General features: G+C 40.5%; 1 protein-coding gene across 2 annotated transcripts; it reads right to left on the bottom strand.

The window, feature by feature from the left end:
* Nucleotides 1–291: 291 nt before the first annotated feature.
* Nucleotides 292–5,027, bottom strand: LOC123997721. Of its 2 annotated transcripts, none has more exons than XM_046302217.1 (2): nt 4,854–5,027; nt 292–2,383 (listed from the first exon to the last, which is right to left on the bottom strand). In XM_046302217.1, the coding sequence occupies exon 2, from the start codon at nt 2,312–2,314 to the stop codon at nt 1,130–1,132; it is 1,185 nt and encodes a 394-aa protein (XP_046158173.1). In that variant the 5' UTR covers nt 2,315–2,383; nt 4,854–5,027; the 3' UTR covers nt 292–1,129. The 2 variants fall into 2 exon arrangements, with proteins under 2 accessions (XP_046158173.1, XP_046158174.1); XM_046302218.1 differs by lacking the exon at nt 4,854–5,027 and adding an exon at nt 4,281–4,411.
* Between the last annotated feature and the right edge of the window lie 13,734 nt (nt 5,028–18,761).

The following is an 18,761-nucleotide window of genomic DNA, read 5'->3' as shown; positions in this document are numbered from 1 at the left end:
ACAAATAACTGACAATAGAATTTGACCAATGCTATTAAAACATCTGCTGATGGTAACTGTGCTTATATTGCTGGGGCTGATGATTGTTTAGGGAGTAATGTAAATAAACTGTCATACATTATCACTATCGATGTTTATGACTCCGTGCACCTCTGCTTAAACATTTTTACATAAAGTACCCTCTAAAATTATGTTATCATGCCAATTAGGCTCATTTCCTCAGCTGCAGGTGGAGATAGAATATACAAGTCATAATTTACTATTGCATAATGATGACCAGTGATAACAATGTCCTTTAAATTGTGGTTTATTATGAATAAAGAAGACCATAAACATTTTATAGCTGTATGAAGGATATCAAATGTGTGAATACAGACAGAGATGTAATGTGGTAAGGCTATAGATTTGGACCGTGTGGTGTGTCTATCAACAGCATTTTTCAAAAGAGCTTGAGTAAGTCCTCAGTACATTGATGAGGAGAAATAGTTGTTTGCAGTAAGCTTACATAACACATTATTACACTGGCTGGTGTGCTAATTTACAGTATGGTCATCATGAAATACTGGAATGCAGGTTAAACAAGGTATCTTACTCTTCTATTTGGTGGGAGGAAGTACCAGGTTCTCATGCGTTGTCACTGTTGTTGAGTAGATAGCCACTGCCTGGCATAAAATGTCTCATATATGTCCATTAATACACATGTGCAAATCCTGATAGTTTAAATCAGGTGCGTCAAACTAATTTTGCCCAGGGGGCCGCATTCAGTCTTCAAAGAGATCGAGGCGCCATACTGAAAATTGGTTATATTTCTTCGCATTGAAATTTTGCACAAGACAGTCCACTACCCATTGCTTTTCCCCCCCAAAAATCTGACCCCGCGGGCCATGTATTTGACACCTCTGGTAAATGATAACTAACTACACAAAAATATACAAGGTCGATAAACAAATGAACATTTTGCAGTCTGTAACAAGAGATTATATTTCACACAATCACTAACTAAAGCGTCAACTAGGTTTGAGATATCAATAAAAACATCTCTAAACTCAGTTATAAACATTCATGAATTGCATTTGTAGTTTTCCCCATTATGTCTACTCTGTTTTGCATTGCACTGTTTCAAAAAAAGCTACTCAGGATGAATGCATAAGTACGCTTTTTTGTGTTTTCCATAGTAGTAACAATCCTCTTGGAAGTTGTTGGTCTCCACCACTTCCTTATAGTGGCTGACAGCATGCACCAAGCAGTTGGGGAGACTTCTGCTGAGGACCTGAGCCACATCCATCATATTCCCCTTCAGTTTCTGCCCCTCAATTTCTTGCTGAATCTGACCCTTGTTGATAGGCTTAGGCTGAACACTGAAAGAGATCACCACTTTGATGTTGTTCTTGGTCAACACATCAAAGTAATTAGCTCCTCCTCCCCTGCCATGGTACTTCTTTCCAGCTAGCCAGTTGAAAAAGACAATTCGCTCCTTGTCATTGAAGACCCTGATAGACCAGCTAACCCAGTCATATTTCTTAACAAGTGTGTCCAATAGGGATTTGGTGAAGTCAAGGTCAACACTGCAAGGTTTCTCCTGAAGCTGGTTTTCCATGTCCAATTTGGCTTGATCAGCGAAGTTTTCTGTGCAATCATCCACCGCTGCTTTCATGCGGTTCTCAACATCTTCCATACGCTCCTGCCACTTCTTCACCATCTCATCTCCCACAACCCCTTCCTTGAGGCTGGCATAACCCATGACAGCAATGATGCCCACCACAAAGAGCTTCTTAAGCCTGGCACAGAAATCTTCTACCGCCCTTCTACTCCTTTGTTCTGTGGAAACCACTGTCTCCAGCATGGGGTCACCTGAGGTATTGTCCCCGGTAACGGCATTATAGAGCGCGTCCAGGTTCAAGTCCGTGTCCGTGTTCTCATAATGGCTGAGGAACTTCTCCATCTTCTTCTCTTTGAACTTGGGCTTGGCGTTGACAAAGTCCTGGAACTTTTCGTACTGGCTGAGCATTTGTGCCTCACGGTCAAAGTTCTGCTTATTTAAGGAGGTCCTCTGCAGCTCCAGGGCGATTTGTTCGATCTCAGCCTGGATGCCTTCCAGTTTTTGGTTGACCATGCTGAACTGCTCAGTCAGGTAACGTGCATCCTGCCCTTCCGGGTTGCTGAGGATCTCAGAGGAGGCTACAAACACGGCCTCCAGGACGGGATGGAGCTGACCCACAGTGGCTGCCAGGACTGCAGAGGCCTGTCCCATGATCTCCACCCCCTTCTCGATCTTGCCCCTGTTCTGCACGAGCCATTCCGCCACACTGGTCATTTTGAGGTCTTTGTCACAAAGTAACAATGGCCAACTAGGTCTTCAAAGACTCTTTGACTATGTTGATGTCTGAAAGAGAAAGAGGAACAAACGATAAAACTCTTGTGAAGGTTTGTTGAGGTGAAATAATAAATGTGTTAAGGCAGCAACATCAGATTTGGTCTTTTTTATTTCTAAGGATTAGCTAGCTATTAGTTTGAAGAAGTTTGTGTTGGAGATGACTCGATCATCATCGTCTTCAGTGGTGTAAATTACTGAAGCAAAAATACTACTTAAGTAATTTTATATTTTTATTTATTTATATTTTTGACAACTTTTACTTTAACTTTTACTTTACTATATTCCTAAAGAGAATGATATACTTTTTACTCCATACATTTTCCCTGACACCCAAATGTATTTGTTACATTTCGATCATCATCGTCATCAGTGGTGTAAAGTACTTAAGTAAAAATACTTGAAAGTACTACTTAAGTCATTTTCTTGGGTATTTGTACTTTACTATTTATATTTTTGACAACTTTTACTTTAACTTTTACTTTACTATATTCCTAAAGAGAATAATATACTTTTTACTCCATACATTTACCCTGACACCCAAAATTATTCGTTACATTTTGAATGCAGGACAGGGAAATGGTCAGAGAACATCCCTGGTCATCCCTACTGCCTCTGATCTTGCGGACTCATTAAACTATATCTGAGTGTTGGAGTGTGTCTCTGGCTATCCGTAAATACATTTATAAAACAGATAATGGTGCCATCTGGATTGCTTAATATAAGGAATCTGAAATTATTTTTGATACTTAAGTATATTTTAGCAATTACATTTACTTTTGATACTTAAGTATTTTAAAAACCAAATACTTGTATTTACTGGTTGACTTTCGCTTTTACTCGAGTAATTTTCTATTAAGGTATCTTTACTTTTACTCAAGTATGACAATTTGGTACTTTTTCCACCACTGATTGTATCTAGCACAAAAAAACACGAACAGCATCTAACACAGATTACATCAGACAGTTGGAGTCAAATAGAACAAGCTACTCTCAGCAATAAAAACAGATGGAGAACATGTTGGGACATGCAAGAGTCTAGTTTCATGCCACACCCAGAGTCTCAGGTTTATGACAGGTCTATGACAGGACTCGATCACAGCTTCGGTGGCACTGACTCACTTCAAACCATGATTTAAAATTAACATACTGAATGTTTATGGGGACTCAGAGCAAATATCAAAAGCAGTGTGTGTACTCTCGCTTTATGACGTGGAGAGTTGCGCAACACTGCAGTGCTGGCTTTTTGGAGTTGAATTGACAAGCCTAACAATAGCCAAGACCCAAATCAAACACAGATGTCCACAACCTGGGGAAAAAGGGGATTTACTTTGTGGACATATTATTTTCAATGTAAAATACACAAAAGAGATGAACTCAAACATATCTCATTCCCCTGAGACAATATCCACTACAGAAAAAAGGCACACCCAGATCCAAGGAAAACAAATCCACCACTGCACTTGTTCTGTACTGAATTTTTTTCTTCTTCTCCCACACACTAAAATGTCAGTTAATTGAAAGCAATTGGGTCATTGAATTCACAGCAACTCTATGTGCAATGTAGCATCAGTCATTTACATTAGAGGAAAAACACAAAATACAGATTCCTATGTACACCCATAGACCGTGGGATTACCAGGTATTGCTGCATGGCAGGATGAATGGTGTCATTTTACATGCTTTCCCAAGGACTACCACTGTACTAATTACGTTAGTCCTATTAAATAAGATAACATCACTAGTTATTTCTATCCCATTTTTAAGTTATAACATGTTAAAGAAAATTGTTATGAGTACATGAAATAATTTGAATTTTGAAATATTTTGTAGAATTCACTTGTAACTCATCACCACATTGAACTGAAGGCATTCTAATAAAAACAAAATAGTGAAGGAAAATACTTACTGAGCAATTGTTCTGGTTTAGGATATGTCAAGTCTTCACTAGCGAAACAAAAATGGTTGACTGTGAGAATGGTAGTCCAAGGGTACAATTAAGAGGAAGAAAAAGGCGAGCCCAAACTATTTTTGTAACCAGCATTTTGCCTTCTTTTCAATATCACTCAACTTCTCTCAAATACTTTGAACATAGGAGTGCTGAGTAAAATTGTATTGCTACCCATTATTTTCCTTGCCACTTGGGGAAGAAACCAGCCTATGGAGCTCTTATGGAGACCACATCCTTGAGTCATGAGATACCAGCAAGACTACATCCGTTAACAATGCTTTCCCAACATCTCAAATTGCACTTCAATTTCACCTGTTTGTCTTGTCAGTGCACAAAAAGAATGATCTTTCAAAACCAGTTCCTCACTTTTTCATATAGGTCTCAGGGGTACTCTATACTTCTCAAACAAGATCAGGTCATCAAAGAATAGAAAATCTGTGTAAACAAAACTTGACACCCTTGATGGTAATTCAAACTTCCCGGAGAGACAGACAAAATGGAGCATGATAAAGAAAAGAGGAAGAAACTCACCTCTAATAGTCCAATAAGGTACACAGGGGGGTGAAGTCCAGTTATCCAACAGTCCAGCTGTGCCTATGAACACCAGCCTCCTAGTGTTGGGATGTATATGTAGTCTCTCTCTCTCTCTCTACTCTCTCTCGTCACTCCCCCTTTGGAACTCCTCCATCCCCTCTCTGCATTCCAACGGGAACCCACTCAGAGGGACGAGGGGCAGGCACTGAGACAGATAACATCCTGTAAACATTGCCCATGCAAGGACACCACACTGCCATATACACAGGGTCTGGAGGATTGTGTGTGTGCGTGTGCATGTGTGCGTCCAACCGTGCAAGTGCGCAGGAGAGCAGAAACAGGGAACGCCAAGCAGCCCTTTGCCACAAATACAAAACCCGGCTTGTTCTGTCTCCGCTGAGGTTGCTATGGCCACTGCTTCTTGCCTCTTGCCTGCTAAACAAGGCCACTGAGTTCTGTAAAGTAAGCTAGACAGATAAGCAATTGCAGTTCCCTAAACAGAGCCAGTTTTTGGTATTTTCAAAATAGCACACATAAGGGACATCAGAGCTAAAACGTGTGACATTTTGAAATATTTGAACCTTGGAAATGCATTGTCATTGAAGGCAAGTTATTGGACATTTGGATTGACGCGTAATAATGGAGTTGAAATACACCCTGGAGCTGCAGTGCTCTCAGAGTCACTCCGTCACAGTGCTGAGCAGAGCAGTGAAAGGACCTCTGTGTCTCTGTATCCACACCATGGGAGACAGCGCTCACCCACTGTCTTTGTGCTTCAACTCTGACCATGACACACACTGCCTGATATGACCAATCAGTCCAGTTTAACCCTAAAGAGGAGGAGATAGAGGAAGAGGAGGGGATATCTGTCAGGAAGTTAGGACGGTCAGTCATATTGAGGAGGAGTTGGCGAGCTCGCCGGCTACCCCCAGTGTTTTTTGGGTCTCCCTGTATCGTCCCGCTTTCAGATGTCACACTATGCTAAGTCATTACCATCGGAAAGGGGAGGATACGTTTCGCAGGGGCTCAACGGTAGGTGGCGTGATGGGTAGTATTGACTGACGGTGGGAGACACGCTGACTAGGAGGCATCAGTGTGATGAAGCAAAGCATACTTCCTGAATCCTACTTCCCAAATATCATTTGAGATGTCCCCTATCCTGTCAAAAAAATTACAGTTCACTAACCAGTGTGTGAAAATCCAAATTCATTCATCCCCCATTACCCATTTGCCAACAGGTTTTGTGGTCCTTCTGTAGCTCAGTTGGTAGAGCATGGCGCTTGTAACGCCGGGGTAGTGGGTTCGATCCCCGGGACCACCCATACGTAGAATGTATGCACACATGACTGTAAGTCTCTTTGGATAAAAGCGTCTGCTAAATGGCATATATTATTATTATATATATAGTTCATTTCTGAAGAAAAGAGAACAAAAAACAACAGACTGGAAACTTCAGAAAGATTCCATCTCACATAAAATGTTATCAATGGATAATAGGGCCTCATTTGAAAAATCATGGCCTTTGTAGGGGATTTAAGCAGACAAGGTGGAACAATGGTAAAGTCATTAAAATAATGACAACCAGGTGAACAAGGTGTGCCAGACAGGTCGGTGTATTGTTAGCTGATGTTTTGTCTGGTTTTACTCAGCTAATAGCCATATCAACTTAACATTCCTGTTTAACAGCTTTAATGTTAATAAACAGGTGGAATAAGCATTGTTTCTCTTATTATTTTATGTGCATAGTGAATCTGCAGACATTATGGCACACTTTGAACTTCTTTGTCTTCTCTTTGATGATCATTCTATGCCGGTTTAGTCTAGATAACTAAAAGCTCATGTCCAGTGTTTTAGCTGCTATCTCTAATAATTCCAGACTTGATTAGGATGTGCAGTATTTTTTGTCAAATGAAAGTGTAAGGGAAATGTTTATGTTTGTGCTATTCTTATAACACATTTCTGTGTTCTATTCATGTGCTGTTCTAAATAACACATTTCTGTGTTCATGGCACAGAAGTGGCTGACTGTACAAATCCTCACTATCAGTAGCTGCAATTTGGCAGTACGCCCAGATCATGTTTTGAGAACGAACGAAAGATATCTCCGTTTCAAGGTCTCAGCATAGAGAGAATGAAGTCTCGTGAGGTATTGGTCTGTCACGTGTTATGAACCAGTATTGGCCGTTCACATGGATGAAACAAAACGGTAATGATTCATTCATTATGCTAAATCATACAAATATAACTTGTCTGTGTATAGTCATATATACGACAACGGCTGTGACTTCCCAGGCAGAGTTCCTGATTGACATGTGTACTATGGTGCATTGAGTTGGTTGGAGCCTCTCCAGCACGCTGGCAATAAACAATGATTCATTAAGATTGACTTTGAGTGTCCCTGTGTAAGAATTTCCACGACAAAAGGTAAACAAAAACAGTTGTGTCTTCTCATGTTGAATGGCTGTTGAAATAGAAGATTACCTCAATACTATTGACCACACTTTCTGACCTTGGTCTCTAGTGTTTCCTCCTTGCCACAAGATGTCATCCAAGACATAATGTACCACTTTGCCAGAGGGGGGGAGGGGCCTGTTTGGGCAATAATTATACATATTTTTGCATAATGGGGATAGACAGGATGTCCTTTGTCTATCATTTGTTAATGTTAAGAGAGGACTTAGCACCCGTCATTCCTGGATTTGAGCAACTCCCATGGGAAAACAAATGTGGGTTGGAATGACAGTTTACTGGAAACAGGGTTGAGCAACAAAAAATGAAATTGCTTCTCAGACATAGTGGGTGCTACATTATAAGACGTGAGATTCAGCTGGAGGCTCCAAGGTTGGGTCACAGCCAGATACTGTAGGTGCATCAACATCATATGTCTGCATCATGAACATATGTGAGTGCTAACATGAGCATGAACTGTGGTATCACAATATAATATAATTTCATGGCGTACTGCTTAATTATTAGGTCACTTATGTCATGTACAGGTGTGGTATTTTAATTTGATCACTTTGTTGTCGCTGAGAATATTCCTTCACCGCATTCAAATGAGCCTCGTGATTTACATAAATTCACTGAAAACCCACAGTTTTCTTTCTCTCTCGCTCGATCAAACGCTAAAGCACCAGGCAGAATAAATGTCCTACTACTGTAGTTCCTACAACTGCTACATTCAAATGTACAAAAATGTATCTGAAATGCAGCCATACACATTAACAACCATTATTTTATATAACTTAATAAGACAAGATAGATATTGGTCTCCACTACATACAAGTGAATCTGAAAAGCATCCATAGGCTACACCTAAACTATAGCCTACTGTAGCATATCAAAACTAATTTCCAGTTAGAAATCATCCCTTTTGTTTTAAAATAATCAAATCCTGCTGTTGCAGGATTATTTTATTCTTGAGAAGGAACTGGTCAAATTAAGATCCTACACCCCACTAGGCACAAACTGGTTGAATCAACTTTGTTTCATGGTCATTTGTCAAGCTATTGTGACATGGAAATATCAACTACAGGATTATGTCATCATGGTAAGCAATTTCCAATATAGACAAATACATTGAATATGTACCTTCGAAACAATGTTCAGGTCTTCAACGTTACTGTATATCGACTATCAGAAAAGAAAAACAATAGGCTGGGCAGCACCCCCTACTGGAGAATTGATCTACGTACAGATATTAATTTGGTCTCCCATCCAAGATTATATCCAAGCCCTGCTTATATTTGTCATTGACTATTACCAGTGCTAATGAGAATTAAATAGCTTCCCTGTTTAATAACTAAATAGATTCCCTGTTGCTATCAAAGTAATTTCAAAGGGTAGGTTTAACAGAGCAAAGAAATGTAACCATACTTTCTAAGTCATATATCATCAATATTTAGGCATATAAAACATTTGTGAAGACATCAATAGCCATTGTTTCAATTCAACCCAGGGTTCAACTAAAAATAGACAATAAGCTACATGCACTGAGTATAGCAAACATTAGGAACACCTTCCTAATATTGAGACGTGTGTGGACTTGATTAACATGTACATTATATTTCTTCAAATGAAAGGTGATCAAAAACGGTTGACTCTTATCATGTTGAATGGCTGTTGAAATAGAAGATTAGCTCAATGCTATTGATCACACTTGATCTTTCTGACCTTGGACTCCAGCTCTATTGTTTCCTCTTTGCCACAAGATGTCACTTTAGTTCACTGGAAAGCCCCCCAGTGTCTCTTCTAAGACAGAAGGTGCCACTTTGCCAGAGAAGGGATTAAATTGACGCAGGGCGGTGTTTGGGGAATAATGGGGATAGACATGATGTACTTGTTCTATAAATAGTTTGTCTTGAACATGGTTGGGTGAGGGTAAACTGGAAGAGCCTTTCATGTCATGAATAGTCTGGTTTGTGCCCCTGACTTATTGTTGCCCCTGACTTCACTGGTTTTTAATTTGCAGGACATTTAGAAAGATTATACAGTTATTTACTATGACTAAGCAGCCTATAGTAACAACAAAACTGGCCTTTGAGAAACACATGAAAATACAGTTGTAGGTCAGAACTGTTTGCTGTTAATATAAAAATAAACCATCCTTTATTCCGCATGACCACAGTTGTGTTACTTGGAATGAGGGATTGCTCTGCAAACAAAAAGTTGTTACCTTTAAGAGAGGATTTAGCACCCGTCATCCCGGATTTGAGCAACTCCCATGGGAACACAAATGTGGGTTGGAATGACAGTCCATTAGAGAAAGGGTTGATCAACAGCCATGAAAGTGCTTCTCAGGCATTGTGAGTGCTATGAGACGTGAGATAAAGCCTGAGGCTCCAAGGTTGGATCACAGCCAGATACTGTAGGTGCCTCAACATATGCCTGTGTCAACAACATACAGTGCCTACAGAACGTTTTCACACCCCTTGACGTTGTCCACGTGTTGTTGTGTTACAGCCTGAATTTTTTTTTAAATGTTACTAGCCTACACAAAATACCTCATAATGCAAATAATAATAATAATAATAATAATAATATATGCCATTTAGCAGACGCTTTTATCCAAAGCGACTTACAGTCATGTGTGCATACATTCTACGTATGGGTGGTCCCGGGGATCGAACCCACTACCCTGGCGTTACAAGCGCCATGCTCTACCAACAAATGGGAAATTATGTTTTTAGAACTTTTTTTTAAACATATTAATAAAAAAGTGAAAAGCTGAAATGTCTTGAGTCAATCAGTATTCAACTCCTCTGTTATGGCAAGCCTGAATAGGTTCTGGAGTAAAATGTGCTTAACAAATCCCATAATAACTTGCATGGACTCACTCTGTGTGCAATAATAGTGTTTTCCATGCTTTTTGAAAGACTACTTCATCTCTGTACCCCACACATAAAATGATCTGTAAGGTCCCTCATCAGCAGTGAATTTCTAACACAGATTCAACCATAAGGACCAGGGAGGTTTTCCAATGCCTCACAAAGAAAGGAACCTATTGATAGATGGTAAAAAAAAGGCAGCATTGAATATCCATTTGAGCATGGTGAAGATAGTAATTACACTTTGGATGGTGTATCAATACATGCAGTCACTACAGAGATACAGGCATCCTTCCTAACTCAGGTTCCGGAGTGGAAGGAAACCGTTCAGGAATTTCACAATGATGACAATGGTGACATTAAAATAGTTACAGAGTTTAATGGCTGTGATAGGAGAAAACTGAGGATGGGTCAACAACATTGTAGTTACTCCACAGTACTAACCTAACTGACAGAGTGAAAAGAAGGAAGCCTGTACAGAATAAAAAATATTCCAAAACATGTATCCTATTTGCAACAAGGCACTAAAGTAATACAGCAAAAAATGTGCCAAATCAATTTACTTTTTGTCCTGAATACAAAGTGTTATGTTTGGGGCAAATCAAATACAAAACACCACTGACTACCACTCTCCATGTTTTCAATCACAGTGGTGGCTGCATCATGTTATGGGTATGCTTGTAATCAGTAAGGACTGGGAGTTTTTCAGGATAAAAAATAAATGGAATGGAGCTAAGCACAGGCAAAATCCTAGAGGAAAACCTGGTTTTGTCTGCTTTCCACCAGACACTGGGAGATTAATTCACCTTTCAGCAGCACAATAACTTAAAATGCAAGTCCAAATCTACAGTGGAGTAGCTTACCAAGAAGAGTGTGAATGATCCTGAGTATACAAGTTATAGTTTTGACTTAAATCTACTTGAAAATCTATTGCAAGACCTGAATCTGGCTGTCTAGCAATGATCAACAACCAGTTTGACAGAGCTTGAAGAATTTTTTAAAGAATAATGGGCAAATGTTGAACAATCCAGTTGTGGAAAGCTCTTAGAGACTTACCCAGAAAGACTCACAGATGCAATCACTGCTTCTACAAAGTATTGAGTAAGCAGTGTGAATACTTATGAAAATGTGATATTTCTTCATTTCATTTTAATAAAAACATTTTTTTTAAACACTGTCATTATAGGGTATTTTGTGTGGATGGGTGAGATTTCTTAAAATATTTTGTTGAATTTGAATTCAGGCTGTAACATAACACATTGTGAAATAAGTCGAGGGGTATGAATACTTTCCAAAGGCACTGTGTGTGAGTGCTAATATGAGCATAAACTGTGATATCTCAATGTACCAAGAAACGTATAGGTTAAAGTTGAAGTGTACTGCTCTGTCTTCAGCTGCAAGGATAGCTTCTCGCTGTCCTCTGTCCTGCAGATGTTTCCAGGTCACAGAACACGTAACTTGATGACAGACAACTTGGATTCAGGAGATTCAGCACCACTTGGTTGATTTAAGGCTTCCTCTGGTGAATGAGGGAGGTCCCACAGGAAACTAAATGAAAGTGACAAAAAAACGAGGACCACTCCTTTGTGCCGAAACTTCACTGCACTACGGCTGAGGAATGGTGTTGAACAAACTGTACTCACAGTGAGGCAACATTATTCAAATAATTATAGGCTACAATGCATTAAAATTTTGTGTGTTACAGAAAACATTGCTTTTACTTTTGACCTTTTTCAGTTTCAATATGTTCTGTGGACACAAGGTAAACAATGCTGCTATGCCAACAAACTATTTGATAATGATTAACGCCACTAACAAATACAATTTCTCACTCTCCCATTCCCTCTGTCATGTGTTATTAAGTAGAGTAGGTTAATCATCCATAAATGCTGCGCTCTAACAGAACTTTGACCAAACCGAGTCATAACCCACTGGCCACACACTGGTTGAGTCAACGTTGTTTCCACACCATTTCAATGTAATTACATTGAACCAATGTGGAATAGACGTTGAATTGATGTCTGTGCCCAGTGGGAAGCCACGGATCTGTATGCACACAGCCACTCTTGTGGTGAGGGACGCTAGTCTGTCTCACAACCACACAAACAGGCCCGAGCCATCAGCCACTCCCACGGATCGATACAAACTCAGGGTAGATCAGAGGAAACAGATAAAGGATCAGAGGCTGGGATAGGTCAGCTTATTGATTGCAGACAAATTCATCCGAAAGGTCATTCTTGCCCTTAAAAACCAAGCGAACCACCTTCATACAAATTGAAAATTAAATTACTCTGACTGTTGTAAATCTTGTTTAAGCATATGTTTTTACCCCCCAATATCAGGATTGCATTTTACTGGAAGTTTCAGCAGAGCGGCTCATACATTAAAATGTCTCTAATGCACGCAGGTGGGAGCAATGTTAGAAAATGTGGACAACAGCTACATTCCAATAATCTGTTTCATTGTAACCAGATTGTTCATTCTATTGTGTCTCAAAACATATTCTGAGGTCTATTTGCTTGATTGAGTTGCACACAACCCAGTGAGGCAGTGTAGCTCTCTTTAGAATCTAGCCTCATCAGTATTTGAGAGGGGGAGGTGGTCAGCCAAACAGTGACGTGATTCCTTCACATGCTTCATTGTTCCAGTGTCATTGGCCATGGCCTCCTGCTGTGGACCCCATTCTTCCACACACAGGCCCACTCTGCCAGCCAGACAACTAATACCATTCATAGGAAGAGAGGACTGCCACAGCGTTTAGGGATAGCCCCCTTTTTTTCAATTTTTGCCTAAAATGACATAGCAAATCTATCTGCCTGTAGCTCAGGCCCTGAAGCAAGGATATGCATATTCTTGGTACCATTTCAAAGGAAACATTTTCAAGTTTGTGGAAATGTGAATTGAATGTAGGTGAATATAACACAATAGATCTGGTATAAGAAAATACAAAGATAAAAACAACCGTTTTATTTCTACCACCATCTTTGAAATGCAAGCGAAACGTTCCATTTCTAGCCATCACTCTAGTTGTAATTCCGATGGTGTCCACAAGAAAGCAGCAGTGTATGTGCAAAGTTTCAGACGGATAACTTGAAGCATGAGGGAACTACATGACCTTTCGTGTGAAGTCACCCAGGTACATTTGGGCAAATTGTGAAGGAGACATTGGCATTCATATTACATTTTTCAGGAAGAATATAGTCAAACCTGCATACTTGGACTTTGATTTAGCCTTTCCTTATTAGTAGCCATATTATCAGTTCAACATTTGCAAAACAACCTGTTTTCATAACTTCATGACTCTGAATAATCTTATAATTGTTGTCCAAAAGGAAAAGGCATGCTGTCGCAAAAGGTTAGCAAAATCGATCATGCATGCTATATGGACCTTTTTAGGATATGTAAAACGATTTTATCAAACAAAAAGACACTTCATGTTATCTCAGGGACCCTTTGGATGATAAATCAAAGCAAGATTTCAGAATGTAAGTACGCATTTCACCTTCAGAGGTGAATTTATGAAACCTATCACGGTGAAAAAAGTGTTTAGTTGTTAGAAGCTCTCCTCAAACAATAGCATGGCATTTTTCCCCAGTAATAGCTACTGTAAATTAGACAGTGCAGTTATATTAATAAGAATTTAATATTTTAGCCAATATAAGACACTTATATGTACTGACATTTGTTGTTTCTCTAAAATCTGCAACGGTGACAAAAGGCGCTGCATGATTCACAACTGTTTGTTAACTTGGCTTTTAAGAAAGGCAGGGTAGGATAGATATAGGTCTGTAGCAGTTTGGGTTTAATAGAGAGGTCACATAGGGTAACCATGAGTGTCCACCAAAGTCTGCTAAATAGGTATATATAGTTGTACTTGTACCAGTGTTGTGTTACAGAATGTTAATTTGTTTTACAGACAGACAATTTTACACCATACAAGTTGCAAATGTGGAACTTGCAATGGTATCATTCTCAAAGGACAAGGTAAGAAATTGAAACAATTTGAAGAGTATACAGTATATTGTATTTTATCCATGCTGAAGTTCTGGAGTGACTGGTTGTAAGGTATATGTGCATGTAAGAGAGTGAGATGTGAGTGCGTGTGGGGGTGAGTGAGAGTAAAGAGAGAGAGAGAGAGCTAAAGAGAAAGACAAGAGAAAAAGAGAGTACATAGAGAGAGAACAGAGAGAGAGTACAGAGAGAGAGTACAGAGAGAGAGAACAGAGAGAGCACATGTTTCACAGCACAGATCAATAGACAGATAACAGTACAACTTTAATTCACTAATGGTTGTATGGACAGACAAATAAAAGGAAGCCTAGAGGACTATTTATAGTCCTGCTATAGGGAACCACCCAGACTGAGGTTGAACATGTGACATTTTCCCTTAAAGTCTACTGTCTATGAAGCCACACAGCCAGTTATGACGTGGATTGTTTAGATGAGGATTCTATGTAGATTCCAAACTATTACTTCCTGTGCGTTGACTATCATAGATCGCTGCTGTGGGGTTTCCTGATTTCCCTTCCTCCATTTCCTCTTTCTCACGCTTTCGCTCACACTCCCTATACTCCCCAGGGGGAAGGCCTCTTAGCCCCCTCCCCACACACACTCCATAGCCCCTAACTCCCAGCTCATACAAGGCTACAGTGGATGAGTCCTCTAACTGAATTGGAACTACTCTGTGTGTAGTTTAGTGAGGTGGGTATGTATGGGGGATGGAGGGCAAACAAGAAATTCTGGCTCTTATCTCCGAGACAGAGAGAGAGAGAGAGAGAGAGAGAGAGAGAGAGAGAGAGAGAGAGAGAGCGAGAGAGAGAGAGAGAGAGAGAGAGAGAGAGAGAGAGAGAGAGAGAGAGAGAGAGAGAGAGAGAGAGAGAGAGAGAGAGAGAGAGAGAGAGAGAGAGAGAGAGCAAGCGAGCGAGAGAGTGATTATATACTTCACTTGCTTTGGCAATGTTATGTGTTTCCCATGCCAATAAAGCCCTTGAATTAAATTGAATTGAGAGAGAGAGAGGAGAGGACATGGAAAGAGAGAGAGAGAGATAGAGAGAGAGAGAGAGAGAGAGAGAGAGAGAGAGAGAGAGAGAGAGAGAGAGAGAGAGAGAGAGAGAGAGAGAGAGAGAGAGAGAGAGAGAGAGAGAGAGAGAGAGAGTGAGGTGGCATAGAGAAAGAGAGAGAGCGAGAGAGAGAGATTACAGACACATCTGCTGAGATTCCGATGTGATGTATGAACAGCTATGAGGACAGGAATTTGGCTGGGGGAAATCTAGTCTAGTCTGCGAACACAAACGTTGTGGGGCCTTAAAGGGACGGCACTGAGGGCATGGGGGGAGACCGGAAGTGTTGTCCAACATGAGGGAACTGTTTGATGCAGTACAGATGGCAAGAACACATGTTTTGTATTCACTGGAAACACTTTCCCCATGGTTTTTCACGATAAAGATGTGTTCTACAAACATTCCACACACTATTTCAAAGAGTCCCTCCCATATACCACTACTCCTAGAGAAGTGCGTAAGTGACTACAGCCCCAACCTCTAAATGTAGAACCTCCAGCCAGGAGAGAGACCTTTTAGAGAGTCGATCCTGAGTGCTGGGCTGGACCTGCTGCTGTTCGTCACTGAACAAATGTTTTGATTATTTTTATCAGATTAGCCCTCTTAAAGAGCAGTGGGCTGGTCGATGGTCCACTCGGACTGATTGTTAATAACATTATCCTGGGCTGGGATTGGCAGAGACAGCCAGGCAGAACCATCCTGCCATTGATCCAGACACTGCAGGGCCACTCTGATGCTGTCCTCCATCAAATCACTCATTTGTTTTTGAAATATTGATATTGGCTGCGATCTCTGCCTGGTTAGTAGGAGAAGAACATGTCTCCAAACAGGCCTTTGTATCTACTAGATAGGGTTTCTTAGAATTCCTGAGCAGGTTAAAATATTAAATCTAACAAACCTGTTGCTGATTGTTCGTTAATGTCTCCTAACATTAGGGGGATCAGCCATTCTGTGCAAACGACATGATTGATTTCGTGTCCTGTCTCCTCAATGCTGATTGTCACAGAGTGGAAGTGTATAGGCATAGATTCCAATGGAAATGTCAGCCGTCGCTTCTTTTCTATTTCATCCGTATCTTGGGGCAATTTGGAGATGGAAGACAGGGATCAATACTCTGACATTCAGCAGTGCCACTGATTACATCAGCTACACGTGGTCCTGTTAAATTATAGGAATCTTTGAATACTTTATGAAAGTGAAAGTAAAAATCAAGGAGCTTTGAAAAATATGTTCAGTATAGTATTATTTTAAGGGTTTGAAAAGCTTAACATTTTAGCACATATTGCAAATAATCTGGTATAAAAAAATCAAACATGCACATGCACAATATGTGGTAAAAACCCTCAAATGTTCATCCCTAACTGCTTTGACACAGCTGCAGATTGTGGAGAATCACCATGCAAAATCTGTCATTCTGAGGGAGTCTTGGAGAAGACCAATGAGAAGCATGTTGATCTGTTTGGTGATAGCGCCCTCTGTCTTCAGAGTAGCACCGACTCCATGTCACCATTCAACCTTTCTTGTTCATTATGGGGAAACCCAGATAATATTTTCATCCAGATGAACCAAATAACCTTGGCTCCTTCCCCACAAAGCAGACTCCCTCAATAGATCAGGCTCGCAAACAGAAGCTTTGATCGTTCCATATTGGCAGTTGGAATTGACGTGCTATCACAGGGAAAGCTCTTAATGCAGGAGTAGAGCTCCATGGATCAATAGACGTTACCCAGGAAAAGCCCACAGAACCACTAATGAATACAAGACGTTCCATGGGCTTATGCTGTATGGTTTATGTAATAAGAGCTGCACTAACTACTAACATACAGCAGTGATAAACAGATCATGGGCAGTGACAACATGGCTTCACTCCTGTATTTAAAAAATAAAACATAAACCCCACCATCCTATGAATTGAGACGTTGCAATTATTTCCATACTTATATACTATACTTTAGCCTACTATGCTAGGCTGCATGAAGAGCTAAATTTAGTCCAGAGATGCCCTGTTAACTCCAATTTCCCGTCCTCCTGGGAAAAAGTTGGCAATGGAATTCAACTTTGTGGTATTGTTTACCCTGTTGTGATGATGCATTTCACCAGTGGTCTGCAGGACAGGTTTTATGATGTGTTTGAAGAGAAGTGCTCTTTCATGGTGAATATTTGACACCCATCGGTCTGCAGCATTCTATCTCTTTTCAACACCACCTGTTTTTCAATGGTGGTAAATGTATGATCAATGAGACCCTTCTTATGGAACTCATACCCTTAACTATGAAACTCAACTTTTTTTCACCTTTATTTAACCTGGTAGGCTAGTTGAGAACAAGTTCTCATTTGCAACTGAACCCTGGCCAAGATAAAGCATAGCTGTGTGAACAGACAACACAGGGTTACACATGGAGTAAACAATTAACAAGTCAATAACACAGTAGGAAAAAAAGGAAAAAAGGGGAGTCTATATACCTTGTGTGCAAAAGGCATGAGGAGGTAGGCGAATAAATACAATTTTGCAGATTAACACTGGAGTGATAAATGATCAGATGGTCATGTACAGGTAGAGATATTGGTGTGCAAAAGAGCAGAAAAGTAAATAAATAAAAACAGTATGGGGATGAGGTAGGTAAAAATGGGTGGGCTATTTACCGATAGACTATGTACAGCTGCAGCGATCGGTGAGCTGCTCAGATAGCAGATGTTTGAAGTTGGTGAGGGAGATAAAAGTCTCCAACTTCAGTGAATTTTGCAATTCGTTCCAGTCACAGACAGCAGAGAACTGGAACGAAAGGCGGCCAAATGAGGTGTTGACTTTAGGGATGATCAGTGAGATACACCTGCTGGAGCGTGTGCTACGGATCGGTGCTGTCATCGTGACCAGTGAACTGAGATAAGGCGGAGCTTTACCTAGCATGGACTTGTAGATGACCTGGAGCCAGTGGGTCTGGCGACGAATATGTAGCGAGGGCCAGCCAACTAGATCATACAAGTCACAGTGGTGGGTGGTATAAGGTGCTTTAGTGACAAAACGGATGGCACTGTGATAAACTGTATCCAGTTTGCTGAGTAGAGTGTTGGAAGCAATTTTGTAGATGACATCGCCGAAGTCGAGGATCGGTAGGATAGTCAGTTTCACTAGGGTAAGTTTGGCGGCGTGAGTGAAGGAGGCTTTGTTGCGGAATAGAAAGCCGACTCTTGATTTGATTTTCGATTGGAGATGTTTGATATGAGTCTGGAAGGAGAGTTTACATTCTAGCCAGACACCTAGTTACTTACAGATGTCCACATATTCAAGGTCGGAACCATCCAGGGTGGTGATGCTGGTCAGGCGTGTGGGTGCAGGCAGCGAAAAGCAAGCATTTGGTTTTACTAGTATTTAAGAGCAGTTGGAGGCCACGGAAGGAGTGTTGTATGGCATTGAAGCTCGTTTGGAGGTTAGATAGCACAGTGTCCAAGGACGTGCCGGAGGTATATAGAATGGTGTCGTCTGCGTAGAGGTGGATCAGGGAATCGCCCGCTGCAAGA

The sequence above is a fragment of the Oncorhynchus gorbuscha genome, linkage group LG15 (assembly GCF_021184085.1).
Source record: "Oncorhynchus gorbuscha isolate QuinsamMale2020 ecotype Even-year linkage group LG15, OgorEven_v1.0, whole genome shotgun sequence".
In the NCBI taxonomy this organism is placed as follows: Eukaryota; Metazoa; Chordata; class Actinopteri; order Salmoniformes; family Salmonidae; genus Oncorhynchus; species Oncorhynchus gorbuscha.
This window is presented reverse-complemented; position numbering and strand designations above follow the sequence as displayed.

Bases quoted from the DNA above. Each gene is read 5' to 3' on its own strand.
- LOC123997721 (XM_046302217.1), bottom strand. From the start codon at position 2,314: ATGACCAGTGTGGCGGAATGGCTCGTGCAGAACAGGGGCAAGATCGAG.